Source organism: Helicoverpa zea, chromosome 20 (genome assembly GCF_022581195.2).
Source record: "Helicoverpa zea isolate HzStark_Cry1AcR chromosome 20, ilHelZeax1.1, whole genome shotgun sequence".
Classification (NCBI taxonomy): Eukaryota; Metazoa; Arthropoda; class Insecta; order Lepidoptera; family Noctuidae; genus Helicoverpa; species Helicoverpa zea.
In genome coordinates, this window is record NC_061471.1 from 1,043,773 (window position 1) to 1,057,799 (window position 14,027).

Consider the following 14,027-nt stretch of genomic DNA (forward strand, 5'->3'; position numbering starts at 1 on the left):
AATTTTTTTTCAACCCTGTCAAATGACCGTGCAGAGCGTTGGGAAGTAATTTTCATTTGCCACGCTTCGCTCTATCTCATGACATTCTACTTTGGAGCTGAAGCTCACGGACATCAGGTCTTTAGCTGACGTCGCTGGCTTCAGGGTGTCCTTGTTGTCCTTCCCTAACTCCAGTTCCAGGCTGCACGTGTCCAAACTGTTTGGGTAGTAGTCCGTACAACTGTTCTTAGTGGCGGGACTCCAAGGATACTGCACCTTCATCTCGCTGGAGCCGCTGGCGACCAGTTGCACGCTACCGACCGACTCCGGCGTCCACGAACTCAGCGTCTCCAAAGAACTCGAGCTCTTCTGCACCGAGGGCAAGTATAACTGGTCACTAATACAAGGAGTTGTTGCGAAACTGTACAAAGTTAGAGTAGTCCTGCTGTAGGTCCCGACTGTGCGCGAAGCAATACAACTCGAGTAGGTTGTTGTAAGCGGGTCCAGGGATGTCATTGTATTAGTATAGTAAAAGCATGAAGGGTCCTCTAACAAGTCAGACACCAACAGAGTACTGTTCAAGGAGCACCAGCTCTCCGTACTCCAAGGCGTGCTGATCATGCTGAGGGTGTTGGTGACCGCAGTCGATAGGTTCACGTCGATGTCAGATCGGTCAGCGTCTACTGAAGCTGATAATGAAGATGAATACCGTTTCTTCAATGCAAGTGACGAATACTTAGTAGAGTCCCTTGAATGTTTTGAAATATTGCCTGTGTGTACCATTTTTAACGAAATCACTCTTGTAGTCTGTGCCCATATTTTGTTACGCTGTATGAATTTTGGCCATGATTGCGATGGGGTAGCAGTCGTTAGCCATGTCAATAAGCCATCGGTACTCTTGTATGGAACTGACGAAAGTCTGTAGGTAGTGCAGGGGATTCATATTTTTATCATGTGGATGAGACTTGCTCACCCCAATCACACACAGTGGCTTACCATTATTTTCGACGCGATCTCGTATAATTGTGTGCTTGAAGAGATTTTTTTATATATTTTTTTTACATTAACAATTTTACCAGCTCAATTTTAACTTCATTATTTTTATTATCTGTGTCGAATTGACAGTGACGTCACATCTTTGAATTTTAAATTATTATAATGGCAGTCGTTATAGAAGAGGTTGAATGTTAAGGTTAATTACATGCTATATAATCAGATTAGCTACTTGTGCTACTCTGTCTGTTTTATTCAATTCTGCATTGTTAGTAATTTCATCTATCAGCTTCGCACCTACTACCCTCAAATTCCATATAGAACAATGGCTTTCTCTACTTTTTAAAGAAGAAGACCTGATCATTGACTTCTATCCTAATTAGATATTCATTATATAATGTGATTTCTTTGTCGTCGATACAAATTAATACTAGCATATGCCTACTTTGACATCTGGCCTATTGGACTATTGACCAATTTTATGTTATTTTTAAAATTTTCCTAGATGTAGGTAGTCCTAAAACATAGGTAGGCAGGTAGGTCTTAAGCATTAGTCTGGTTTTTGTTTTCATTTGGCGATATATCATCTTACTACTATACTTGAATATTTAAATGCATACTTTGCATTTAAAATTAATTTGTTAAGCTTTGACTCTAAAATGGCTTAACCGATTAAGATGTAATTTGTCATGGATGGATGCTATTAGTATGCTGAAGACGGAGATAGGCAAATTTGTACGTTCCGAAGACGAAGTTAATTAAGGCAAAATAAAAGATTAAAAAATAATTATATATCATTATTTTATTTCATGCTATCTAGCTTACAGCCTAAAAAATATAACTAACTATACAATTATTTACAATTCAATAACTTACAATTTCACGCTAAAGATCTATCTAGGTCCTTCGGATTTTTTTCACCGAGTACATCAATATCTAGGAGTATTTTGCCCAGTTCCCCAGTTCTGAATGCTTTGATCATCAGCCGGGAGACTTCGGTCAGATCTGGGACGTCCCGGACGCGACCGTCGAAGTCTCTTGTTCGTCGGATACGATTGTACTTTATTGCGCCACCGATCAGCACCTGTAATGAGACGTTTGGGCACTTTAGTTATGAGGAATGTCTAGTCTGGTAGATAGAGAAGTGATTGATATCAATTGAATACCATAAGGTGTTTAGACAAGTTTTTATATACTACCCCATTTATACTCCCCCCATGGGTTCCTCCTTTATGTTCATTATGTGCTACCCTCAAATCGTCCTTATGTACGAACTAAGGACTCCCTACATGTATACTTCTCTGTGTATGTACATACTTATTTATGCACTCCCCCTATCTATCTGAATCCTTATGTACTCCCCCAATATGCTATGTCCTATGTACTACCCCTATCCACCCTCCCTCCACCTATGTATTTACATCCTTATGTACTTCCCTTTGTGCTCTTCCTATGTACTCCTCATATACCCCCTTATTAATGCTCAATCCTTCTCCGTGTGAGAGGAGGCCTGTGCCCAGCAGTGGGACGATAAAAAAGGCTGTAACAGTACACCCCCTGTGTTAAACATGAACTTTCAGCCATATCAGACAGATGTGTGGACTGCCAGATCATCATCATCATCATCATCTCCCGAGCCTTTTCCCAACTATGTTGGGGTCAGCTTCCAGTCTAACCGAATTCAGCTGAGTACCAGTGCTTTACAAGGAGCTACTGCCTATCTGACCTCCTCAACTCAGTTACCCGGGCAACCTGATACCCCTCGGTTAGACTGGCGTCAGACTGCCAGATATCTTGCATAAATCACAAAATATATCTATCCATATAAATTTCTCACCCTATTAATATCATCACAAGGTTCCTCTAACCCCATGTAGTCTACGTAGTTAAACTGGCCATGCTTGTTGAGCCAGTACAGCAGGTAATCAGCAATAATCTCCTCTCCAACGAGGTGGTCTTGTAGAGACGCACAGAGAGCCAGCTTCAGACCCATTTCTATGTCTGTTACCGAGGGCTCCAGAATACCTGGAATGTTAAGTGTTGTTTTGTTTGATGATGATGGTAAAATATAGTAGTGAAATTGTTAATGGACAAGTAGTTAAGTGATGTATTTCTTAAGTAAGGTTTAGAAATATGATAAGAAAGTAGTAAACGGTATGTAAGGTTGGTATGACTTAAAAATTCTAACTAAACCTGTTAAGCAGAGATATTTAAGTTGTTAATTAGGTTATCAGCTGATTTGGTTCAGCCTCATCTTCTATCAATCTATCTTAACTTCTATGTAAAAATCTTACCAGGTGTGTCCAACATAAATATAACAGGATCATTATTGATTCTGATCTTCATCATGACACTCCTGGTGACTCCTGCCACCGCGCCCACCGGCAGCGCGTGTCTGATGCTCATGTTATTCGACCGAAGCATGTTTATCAGTGACGACTTCCCCACATTCGGCACTCCCATTATCATCACATTGTAATCCAGCTCCTCACTCCTATTGTATCTATTAGATCCTTTAATCAAGTTCACCATCAGAGGCTTGAGCATCTTCAAACCCTTACAATGCTGATCCTTGCTGTTTGTGAACACCAAATTCTTTATGTTCTGTTCCGCTTTCAATTTGTCGCGTATCCGCGGTATTAATGACGGCACAGTCAAATCTTTCTTGTTTAACACAAGTATGTGAGGCTTAGTACCTATTAGCGTGTTGGTAAATATAGGATTTCGTCCCGTAAAAGGTATTCGAGCATCGTGGACTTCGATCACACAATCAACACTGTTTAACTTCCGTTGCATTTGCTTTAAGCCTTTGTTCATGTGACCAGGAAACCAGCGCAGCAAGTCCTTCGTTACAAAAGGACATTTTTTCCTGAAATTGTAAGCGGCAGCATCGAATTTTGCAGCCATTTCGTAATATTGTTTGTTTTGTTTTGGTTGGTTTGAGGTTATGTTATGGTACTGAAAGTCCTTGCAGTTGAAGTTCGTTTATAGCTACATATACGTTTTAAGCCTTATTAATACGTACACTGATAACACAAGTGGATAAAAAGGGATTTAGTGAAGAAAATAGCCAAATTCATTCCTATAATCGACAGGAAACAACCAAAAATTGGCACTTTTTTGGCAACTTTGGCAAGTGTATGACAATAAGTCTGACATTTGATAGATCGTTCAGAAAAGGTGATTTCAATCTTGATGAATACTACAGAAGAAAGAGTGAAAGCCAACTTGATATTATTTTTACCGTACATGATTTTGTAGTACAGGCCATTCTCGGCCCTTATGTGTTTAATTAAAACAATATAATTTGAGGGTCAAACGCTGTTACCGAGTGACACGTCACATAGTTTACAAACAACTTCGTTATAAAATAATTTGTATGAAAGGAAGGCCTAAAGATGTCAAACACATTTTTACTGGAGCCAGACATAATAGCAGCAGCAGAAAATGTTATGCCAGATCTTAACAATGATTTGATATTGGCCAAGAATTTCCTAAAGCAGCAGAGTGCAGCCACTGGAGATTCTCTGTGAGATGTTGAATTAATATGATGACCTAGCTTTATGTGTAGCATTTTATGGCTGAAGATAGCAACTTATTTTAACCCACATTACTTACAGTAACAGAGACTATGAAGAACGCATAGGTCACCGCTTTAAACATGCATCTTGAAATAGCCAAGAACGCGCTGTGCAGTAGAGCATGCAAATCCTTCAAAACCATGTTTTTTTCTAATTTTACAGATATGACCATTTAGTCGATGTGGTTCAAAAGATCCTATCGCAGAAACCGCCCGATGTTGTGGACAACTTTGAGCACTACTCCTGGGAAGTCAAGCAGGAGAAGTTTCGGCCCAACTTCGATTTACTCAACGACATATATTTATCCCCTCCTCAGCTGGCCACCGTTCGGAGTATGGAAGAAATGTTCAGGGTATCAAATATTATTATTACAGTTACAATGCTAATCTGCCTGGTTCAAAGTTGCTACACCTATAAGTGTTCTAATTCTAACAGAACAGCTGATTTCATATGCTCATTTTAGTCACTCTCTCTCAAATTTTTCATTGTGTAGCTTATAAGTGGTGAAAAGGGGAGGTTTTTGGGGTGCCGTCCTTTTGTAATTTGATGTCAAAAAATGTTAAAAACTAGCCGAGTTTCAATAAACATTTTTGACTTTACTCCGCTTTATGTACTCCTCTTATAAACTATCTCTCTACTCTTGTTATGTATTCCTCTTACGTCATCATCATCCTCCGAGCCTTTTTCCCAATCATGTTCGGGTCGGCTTCCAGTCTAACCGGATTCAGCTGAGTACCAGTGCTTTACAAGAAGCGACTGCCTATCTGACCTCCTCAACCCAGTTACCCGGGCAACCCGATACCCCTTGGTTAGACTGGTGTCAGACTTACTGGCTTCTGACTACCCGTAACGACTGCCAAGGATGTTCAATGACAGCCGGGACCTACAGTTTAACGTGCCATCCGAAACACAGCCAATGTATTCCTCTTACGTACTCCTGTTATATAGTCTCTTATGTTTTCCTGTTATGTACGTACTCCCCTTATGTAGGTACTCCTGTTATGAACTCTCTTATGTACTCCTCTAATATTCTTTTCTTATGTACTCCTCTTATACACTCCTCCTATTTACTCTCTTATGCACTCCACCTGAAAAAGAAACTACTTGATGTACGCGATACGCGACTAAACCACTCCGATTATATTATTTGTCGCTTAACATGAAAGCTGTATCACTGTCTCCCTTTAGCTGGTCGCCAGCAAAGCTACGAAGCTGGATGACCTTGGCGAAGAGGAACAAGAGTTAGACCTTGAGGAAGATAACTACAAGCCGAAGATACAAGACCTTATTGATCATAACTATTACTTTAGAGAGGTAAGTAGAGTAGGTAGATAATAGTTCAACAAAAGATAAAAAAAATCCACATTCGTAAGATGGAAGAAAAGTATAAAAACGGCGTAAGAACGACAAATTACCGCTATTGTTACTACACTTTTAAATGGGATTACCTACACCTTTTATATTGAAAACTGAACTGCCTCGTTGGTCTAGTGGACGCAAGCGCGGCTGCTGTGTTCGAGCCTCAAGGTCTCGGGTTCGATTCCCGGGTCGTTCCGAAATCGCTTTGTAGCTTATCTTAAACTCGTGCATCGGAGAGCATGTAAATGTCGGTCCTGCGCCTGATCTCTTTCCGGTCGTGTCGGATTGCCGTCCCATCGGGTTATGAGAGTGTAGGAATAGGGAGTGCACCTGTGTCTACGCAAATGCTCGTGCACTATAACATGATCTGCGCAGCTGGCTGAAACAGCCGCCGTGGCCGAAATCGGCCGTGGACGCCATTATTATAAATGTATGTCTCTTCTAGACCTCGGGACTACAGAGTCCCGGATTTTTGGGAGGCGAACGTGGGGCCGAAGCCAACACGCTGAAGCCCTTTTGAGCCAACTTTAATGAAATGGTGACACAAAACCGACGATTATCCCTGTATACACTATAGAAATGTACCCAAGGACAATCCCCGGTTCTGTGCTAAACTATTGCTAACTATGGATGAAAACTACTTGGGCTATTGTGATGGGATGCTAATGGACTAGGAATGGGGAAACTAAGGGAACTATGGCACCTGCCGATAACAATGTAATAAATACACGTAAAAATGGCAGGTGGAGACTCGCCACCTCACTTACTGGGCCCCCGGGAATCAGTCGCTAAATCGCAACAAGAGGGCAACAGGTACATGAGCGGCTGAAGGGTGAGGATACCTCGGCGGACTTTAAACGCAGATCACGCGCTCCCTGTGGGTCCAGCATCACCGGCCCACTCGCCACTTACCACGAGGCACCTACCCTCCGACCGGGCTGCTAACCCTACTCTAGCGACTCCACTCTGACCGGCCGATGAAGGCAAGCCAAGAGGCGGGAGACCTATCCCCCGTCATGCTTCACTCCGGTAGGCCGGAGATGGGGGACAGTATACTCTCCCTGGAGCACTCGGATATATAGCCCCGCGGGGTCGCTACTCCCCGTCATCCGCCTCAGATGCTCTGCGGGGCCCATTATTATTATTATTATACATATTAAAAACGCTTAGGTGATCATCGCATAATCCACATTGCGGTCTGTTAAATGATGCCCTGTCATGTCCTTATATACCGACTTTATTCTTATTCTTCTCTAGGCGGGGTATGGTCTACCAGCGAACGAATGCTACACGGTCTACATCGCCATGATCATGTTGGGCATCAAAGAACCAGTTTCATCAGTCAGGTCTGTTCAACTCAGTAGTCTTTAACTTTTGAAATAATTCTTGTAGGTACTGTACATTGCCTAAGTAAACTTAGGTTCGCAATTACAAAAGCGAGTTCGTTTGATTGCTTCACGAAGGCAAGGATAGTTGATATCACATAGTATAAAAAAAGTCACATTCTCTCTCTTTCTTTCTTCCCTATGCTTGCTTAAATATTTAAGACTACGCAACGGATTTTATTGGCATTGAATAGCATTGCACCAGTGCGAAACCGGGGCGGGTCGGTAGTCATCTATACATATAATAAAACTGTAAAAAAACTGTGTCTGTACATTGAATATATTAAAAAAATAATAATTGGGTGGGGTTTAGAAACAGTAATGGAGCACAAATCCAAAAAAAAAATTCTGTCTGTATGTCTGTATGTCTGTATGTCTGTTTGTTTGTACACGCTAATCTTCCGAACTACTGAACGGATTTCAATGATTTTTTCTTTGTTGTATCAGTATTAAGCCTGGTCAATATATAGGCTATAATTTATCTTCGAAACTTGAAGACCTGATGCAGAACTCCAATAGACCAATAAAACTATAAGAGATACAAATATGGTGCCGTGGCAAAATTTGTTTCATTTGATGAGCATTTTCAGCTGAGATAATAAATTTTAAGATCTGGAGCACCTGATGTGGAACCCCAAGAGCCCAGCTTCTCTGTACCATATACAGGTATGACGTTTTAGCAAAAGTTGTTCAATTTGATAAGCACTTTCTATTGACTTATACAAATTGAAGATCTAAAGCATCTGATGTGGAACTCCAGGGGCCCAGCTAGACTATAGCATATAGAGGTATGACGTTTTAGCAAAAGTTGTTCAATCTGATAAGCACTCTCTGTTGACTTATAAAAATTGAAGATGTAAAACACCTGATGTGGAACTCCAGGAGCCCTGCTAGACTATATGAAGCATATGAAGATATGATGCTTTAGCAAAAGTGGTTCAATTTGATAAGCAGTCTCTATTGACGCATTTTTCTTTTCTCTTTCACACAAACAAATAATAACGAAGATACAACAACGCTTGAATTTCGTGTTAAGTCACTGCTTAGTACAAATTTTACATACCTAGACGTGGCGTCACGAGCCCCCACTCTCTAACTTTGTTGCGTTATATCTCATTATTATTTTGTATGTCTCTTCCAGACCTCGGGACTACAGAGTTCCGAATTTTTGGGAGGCAAACGTGGGGCCGAAGCCAACACGCTGAAGTCCTTTTGAGACAACTTTAATGAAATGGTGACACAAAACCGACGATTATCCCTTTATACACTATAGAAATGAACCCAAGGACAATCCACGGTGGACGTCGTTAAAAAAAAGACAATCCCCAGTTCTGTGCTAAACTATTGCTAACTATGGAGGAAAACTACTTGGGCTATTGTGATGGGATGTTATTGGATGACAATGTATTAGGTACATGTAAAAACGGCAGGTGGAGACTCGCCACCTCATTTACTGGGCCCCCGGGAACCAGTCACTGAATAGCAACAAGAGGGCAACAGGGACATGAGCGGCTGAAGGGTGAGGATACCTCGGCGGACTTTAAACGCAGATTACGCGCTCCCTGTGCTTACCATGAGGCACCTACCCTCCGAGCAGGGCTACTAATCCTGCTCTAGCGACTCCACTCTGGACGGCCAAGCCAAGCCAGAGGCGTGAGACCTACCCCCGTCATGGTTCACTCCGACCGGCCGGAGATGGGGGACAGTATACACTCCCTGGAGAACTCAGTATATAGCCCCGCGCGGTCGCTACTCCCCGTCATCAGCCTCAGATGTCCTGCGGTGCCTATATCTCATTATTATTGTCGTTATTATCTCAAGAGCCTTTGTCCCAATTATGTTAGGGTTCTTCTTCCAGTCACGATGCAACTGAGTACCAGTGTTTTACAAGGAGCGACTGCCTATCTGACCTCCACAACCCGGTTACCCGCTCAACCCAACTCCCCTTGGTAAGACTTACTGGCTTCTGACTACCCATAACGACTGCCAAGAATGGAATGTTCAATGACAGTCGGAACCTACAGTTTAACATCCCCTCCAAATAACGGTCATTGGTATCCAAAATATACGTAGAAAGTACATACGAACTTAGAAAAGTTGCATTGGCAGGCACTTGCCAGACCTGGAATCAAAGGACGCACGCTCATACTTGAGAGATTGGTTCTCTACCCACTAAACCACCACGAATTCCACTAAGTCACCACGACTTTGTCATCTATTTAATGGTTTTTTTTTCGTAATATTTTTGCCACACACAACATAAATGCGGACTAATTAGAATCACTACTTTTATCCCTATGTTCACGTCTATTGCGACCATTCAGATCTTTGATTTTGCTGACCCCGTAGTCGCTGGCATAAGGGACAGGATCCGCGTACGAAGTCGCGGGCAGAAGCTAGTCAGTAATAAAGTTTGTATCCGAATGCCGAACGAAGTTCTCTCGGGGACAGAATCTAGAAGTAAATATAATCACAGCACAGCTTTTGACAACGAACTGCTTTTCTACAGATTTTTCGGCAAGATCTTCGGTACCAAAGCGAATTACTATGTCGCAGAAACTGATCTTACTATAGATGAACTGGACAAAAGGATCAGGGTTAGTAAGGAATAACGCATTAAATTACATGGTCATAACATCTACTAAATTCCTAACATAGGGTACCTTTTCCCCAATGAAGAAGTAGGTATTGTATAATATTTCATAATTGCTTTTCCCAAACTACTTAAAAGTTACACCACGAAGGTACACGTAACTACTAAGTTCTTATCCCAACTCCTTAAGTGAACTTCTTAGTGAAAAAATGTTGTTTCCTCAGGAGTTTGAACTGAAAGACATGCCCGGGGAGGGCGAGGGCATGGATGAGGCGGGAAGCCCTCCCGTCGAGGAACAAGCAGAAGTCAGTAAGTTTCTTCTTAATAAATAGGTACCTACAACTTGGCATGGCCGACCCCCCGTAGCACCTAGCTGTGTGTGAAACCTATATTGAAGCACCTCTTTTTCGAATTGGCTATCTGATTCATAGATATAAACACTTTTGGTGCCATTTTTCGCGATGTGCTGTACCTACAGTTTATTTTGATACTTATTGCTTTCAAAACTTCTTAAGACCGACGTTACGTGGACGTATCTAATGAATAAAACAGTAAGTATAACGATGTTGTATCAACTCCCGACAGTGCCCGAAGGAGAGGAGAAAGAGGAAGTGCCTAAGGAACCAGTACCTCCAAAGTTGCCTCCGGAGCCGCAGAGCACCTGGCAGGCGCCCGCACCCATACCGGTCGAGAGGCCGGGTCAGGGAGTCAATAAGAAGGTAGGAAAGAATGAGTACCTACTACGTTAAACCATGTTAAACTCACTAGCTTATCAGAACATACGTACCAAATTATGCATTCTTGGTTTTCGTACCAAAACAATTATTCCTGAGTTTTAATTATCTTGTTTGAATAGGAACCTCATCTGCTGAATTGTGAACCTTTTCTACCTAGATTAGATGGTTCGAAATCCTGAAACTGCCTGGTTTTATCATATGTCTTGAAATAGTTTCCATCGATCCTGAAACTGTCTGGTTTTATCATTTCTCTTGAAGTATTTTCCACAAAGCTGAAGTTCACAGGTGTACTGGGTCTGCAACCGTCCTGGCGAGCAGTGGATCTGCCTGCCAGACATCAAGCCTGATCACATCCGCGTGGCCAGGCTCTCTGTGCGCTGCATGACTGGAGACCTTGAATCTGAGGTAAGCTGCTTCTGAGGCGAATCGTTCCATTTTTGATAGATATATTGGTTATGATAATTAATCTGTGCTTGTTCACGCAGCCAGCTGCCTCTATAACGAATGTCATTGCCTTATTACGATTTAGGGACCTCCTTCTTTTTGGGAAGTCAGTTAAACAAGTAACAAAATTGTACAAATCATCTGTTTTAGTATGTTGCAAATCACTACTCAATTACTGTGCCATGATTCGTGAATCAAGCAAATCGGGGGTCTTGCCAAAGATGAAATCAAGCCATCGACTTAATATTTAAAATTATGGCATATTTAGAGAGCATCTTAAAGTCCAATCACTCAATAGTTCAACGTTTGCAGGTGATAACATTCCCTCCATTCGACGGCGTGGAGAAGCACTATCTTCGCGCTCAGATAGCTCGCATTGCTGCTTCCACATCTATCTCACCCCAAGGGTTCTTTACCTACGGTTCTGGAGAAGAGGAAGAAGATCTCAACTTGGAAGAGGGAGGAGGTCAGTTTTCACAAAACCTTTTTTATTTTATTATATTAAATCATCAAATGCCCTTCGCGCTATGGCTGAGCAGCGTGAGGGAGTGTGATGTCAGACTCTTCCTGACTAAATTAAGTTTCTTCTTAAGCCCTTTATGTTACACGGTTGCGGCAATTCTTTTGAACAATCCCGCAGCCCCAGTTTTCACAAAATCTGACAAAGTAACACCCCTACAAATTACCATGATACCTTTATAGTAAATCGTTTAGGTGGTCATGATGAGTCAAGACCTTGTCAAGACATTATCCTCCTTTGAGTCGCGCAGACGGGTAAAGTGTTCTTAATGACTGGTTTCAGGTGACATGGAATTTAACCCGAACCCGTACTACCAGGGTCACACGCTGAAAGATCTCGTAGACTCCAACTTGACGTACTGGGTGCACCACGGACGACATATCCTCAAGCAAGGCAGGACCTTGTGGTGGAACCCTAACGCTGGGATGGTAAGAACATAGTAAAACGAAATTAAAATTGAGTTTTGGCCAAAACTGTGAATATGTTTCTCGTACTATCTGATAACTCTTATTAAGTAACTATCCTTAACTTCTTTCGTCATTAAGGTAAGGTAAGTAATAGGTAAGAAGTACGAAATTGCAAGCCAGTAGACATTCAGACATTTCGTCGTCCTTGACGAAAAACCGTTAAAAAAATTGTAGGTATAGATAAAATCACTAAAATCCGGTAGTAGTTTCACTTACTATACCTGCTAGGATGAGGCAATCGAGGAAGAAGAGGACGAAGGCCCTCCCCCCGCAGAGCCAGAAGTAGGCCCGTCTCTCTTCACGGCATTGGCTGAAGACGACAGGATCGAAGGCCTGAGCGCCTGGAGTACCAGGGTTAGCTCCACCCTGTGCCCTGACAGAGCTCTCGCCGTCATCAGGAGCAATCTGTGGCCGGGGGCCGTGGCTTACGCTTCTACGGGCAAGTTTGTATCTTTGGAACATGTTATAATTGAATTAGATATAAGTACAAGTATAGGACTTCCCTTTTACTCTTGTACTGAACCATATTTTTGGGGCCTGAAACTGAATTAAGTGAGATCGGGTGCGGTTTCAGACGTATAGGCGCCTGTAGCTTTATCCGCCGATCAAGCCTTAGCGTAAAAATACTTTCATTGCTTATCTAAATCGATGCATAGTTGACAAGGTATTTGGTATATATATTCTACTTAGGAAGTCAGATTGCATGTACGTGGGTTGGGGCCTGAAGTTCCAGCCGCCGAACTTCTCGCCGCTGCAGCTGCCGTTGCCTCAGGATGAGTACCCCATCGGCCCTGAAGTCATGGAGATGGCTGACCCTACATTCGCTGATGAGGAGGTTGGTAGCCAGTATCCAGTAGCCAAAACGTGTGCAAGGTGCTCTTCACTAATTGCTCTTCGATGCTCTTTAAAGATACTCTTTTTCTCTCTATTCTAAACTGCAGCTTTGCTTTGGCTTTTTTCCCTGTAAAATATAAGGACTTGAACCATGTAATATGCCTTTCAAATTGAGTACCAACGATGTTGCTGTTAGTTATAGAAAGTAGGTATTCATGAAGAAGGAATAAAACTCATAATCAAAATCGCTATCGTGCTGATAAATAGGTATGTACCATATCTTGAGCCCACAGCATTTCTGGTAACATGTGCGACTACGGCAATTCACGCTTCTTGTTGGAGAAATATTTATTTAATGTTCGATTTTTCAATCACCTATAGATGTTAACGTTATATCAGCTTTTGTGTAGAAAATATGTCAATCGCCATATTTAATCCTCAGAATAGTGAAATTGATGATAGGAAAATCTTCCTGAAATTTAAAATGTCACGTCAGAAATGATATGTTGACATTTTACTCCTTGCAGGCGTACCGCATCGCCCATTTACCCCCTCCACCGCCGCCGGAGATCATGGGAGAAGGAGAGGGCGGCTTCGGAGAGGAAGTCGAAGAGGAAGACTAAAGCCTATACCCGTAGTAGTAACGTCTTATATGTATGCAGTTCATTTGCTGCTAGTTGATCTTTATTGTCATGGTAATAAGGGTCATTATTGAAGTATTTTTTAAATATGTATGTCGATTCTCATGACACATGAGTAAGATGGATTGGAGCATAAAAAAAAAATTACCATTCAGTCTTGTTACCATTCGAGAGTTTTGCGAAGCTTGATTGAAAGTCTTTTTTTTCTTTTAGCGTTTATGTGTTACCGTAATTCCGTAAGACAGTTGATATCGTTCAAGTTTTGAGTGACCCCGACATCGGGAGAAGACTAGGCAGACGATGAGATGAAACTGAAATAACTTGTAGGATTTATTCGACAATTGACTGACTGAATTTAATTTGCATTATTAGTGTTGTTTTTTATGTTTTGTTAAAGAGAGTTCGTCGTTGATTATGATTGTTATTTATGTTTTGAAATAAAGGATAGTGTAAAAAAAACTTGTGTTTTTATCACTAACATTTTTATTTAGCAA

At 41.8% G+C, this 14,027-nt stretch overlaps 3 protein-coding genes across 3 annotated transcripts; 1 reads left to right on the forward strand and 2 right to left on the reverse strand.

Moving 5' to 3' along the window:
• Window positions 1-18: 18 nt before the first annotated feature.
• LOC124640133 lies at window positions 19-763 on the reverse strand. The gene has a single exon (XM_047177796.1). The coding sequence runs from the start codon at window positions 760-762 to the stop codon at window positions 19-21; it is 744 nt and encodes a 247-aa protein (XP_047033752.1). The 5' UTR covers window position 763.
• A 993-nt stretch (window positions 764-1,756) lies between these two features.
• On the reverse strand, window positions 1,757-4,128 carry LOC124640412 (mitochondrial GTPase 1). Its single transcript, XM_047178181.1, has 3 exons — window positions 3,267-4,128; window positions 2,810-2,997; window positions 1,757-2,056 (listed from the first exon to the last, which is right to left on the reverse strand). The coding sequence occupies exons 1-3, from the start codon at window positions 3,877-3,879 to the stop codon at window positions 1,853-1,855; spliced, it is 1,005 nt and encodes a 334-aa protein (XP_047034137.1). The 5' UTR covers window positions 3,880-4,128; the 3' UTR covers window positions 1,757-1,852.
• Window positions 4,129-4,370: 242 nt separating this feature from the next.
• LOC124640020 (radial spoke head protein 6 homolog A) lies at window positions 4,371-13,995 on the forward strand. The gene is made up of 13 exons (XM_047177598.1): window positions 4,371-4,501; window positions 4,716-4,905; window positions 5,742-5,867; window positions 7,170-7,258; window positions 9,807-9,894; window positions 10,115-10,199; window positions 10,476-10,609; window positions 10,913-11,032; window positions 11,384-11,537; window positions 11,874-12,019; window positions 12,287-12,501; window positions 12,749-12,893; window positions 13,420-13,995. Exons 1-13 carry the CDS (start codon window positions 4,371-4,373, stop codon window positions 13,513-13,515), a joined length of 1,719 nt encoding a protein of 572 aa, XP_047033554.1. The 3' UTR covers window positions 13,516-13,995.
• The last annotated feature ends 32 nt before the right edge of the window (window positions 13,996-14,027 follow it).

Excerpts from the sequence above, each read along its gene's own strand:
- LOC124640133 (XM_047177796.1), bottom strand. The coding sequence starts at position 762 with ATGGTACACACAGGCAATATTTCAAAACATTCAAGGGACTCTACTAAG.
- LOC124640412 (XM_047178181.1), bottom strand. The coding sequence starts at position 3,879 with ATGGCTGCAAAATTCGATGCTGCCGCTTACAATTTCAGGAAAAAATGT. Across the intron at positions 2,998-3,266 it reads ATTTATGTTGGACACACCTG|GTATTCTGGAGCCCTCGGTA; the intron begins GTAAGATTTTTA and ends TTAACATTCCAG. Across the intron at positions 2,057-2,809 it reads CTTGTGATGATATTAATAGG|GTGCTGATCGGTGGCGCAAT; the intron begins GTGAGAAATTTA and ends GTCTCATTACAG.
- LOC124640020 (XM_047177598.1), top strand. The coding sequence starts at position 4,371 with ATGTCAAACACATTTTTACTGGAGCCAGACATAATAGCAGCAGCAGAA. Across the intron at positions 5,868-7,169 it reads ATAACTATTACTTTAGAGAG|GCGGGGTATGGTCTACCAGC; the intron begins GTAAGTAGAGTA and ends ATTCTTCTCTAG. Across the intron at positions 10,610-10,912 it reads GTCAGGGAGTCAATAAGAAG|GTGTACTGGGTCTGCAACCG; the intron begins GTAGGAAAGAAT and ends TGAAGTTCACAG.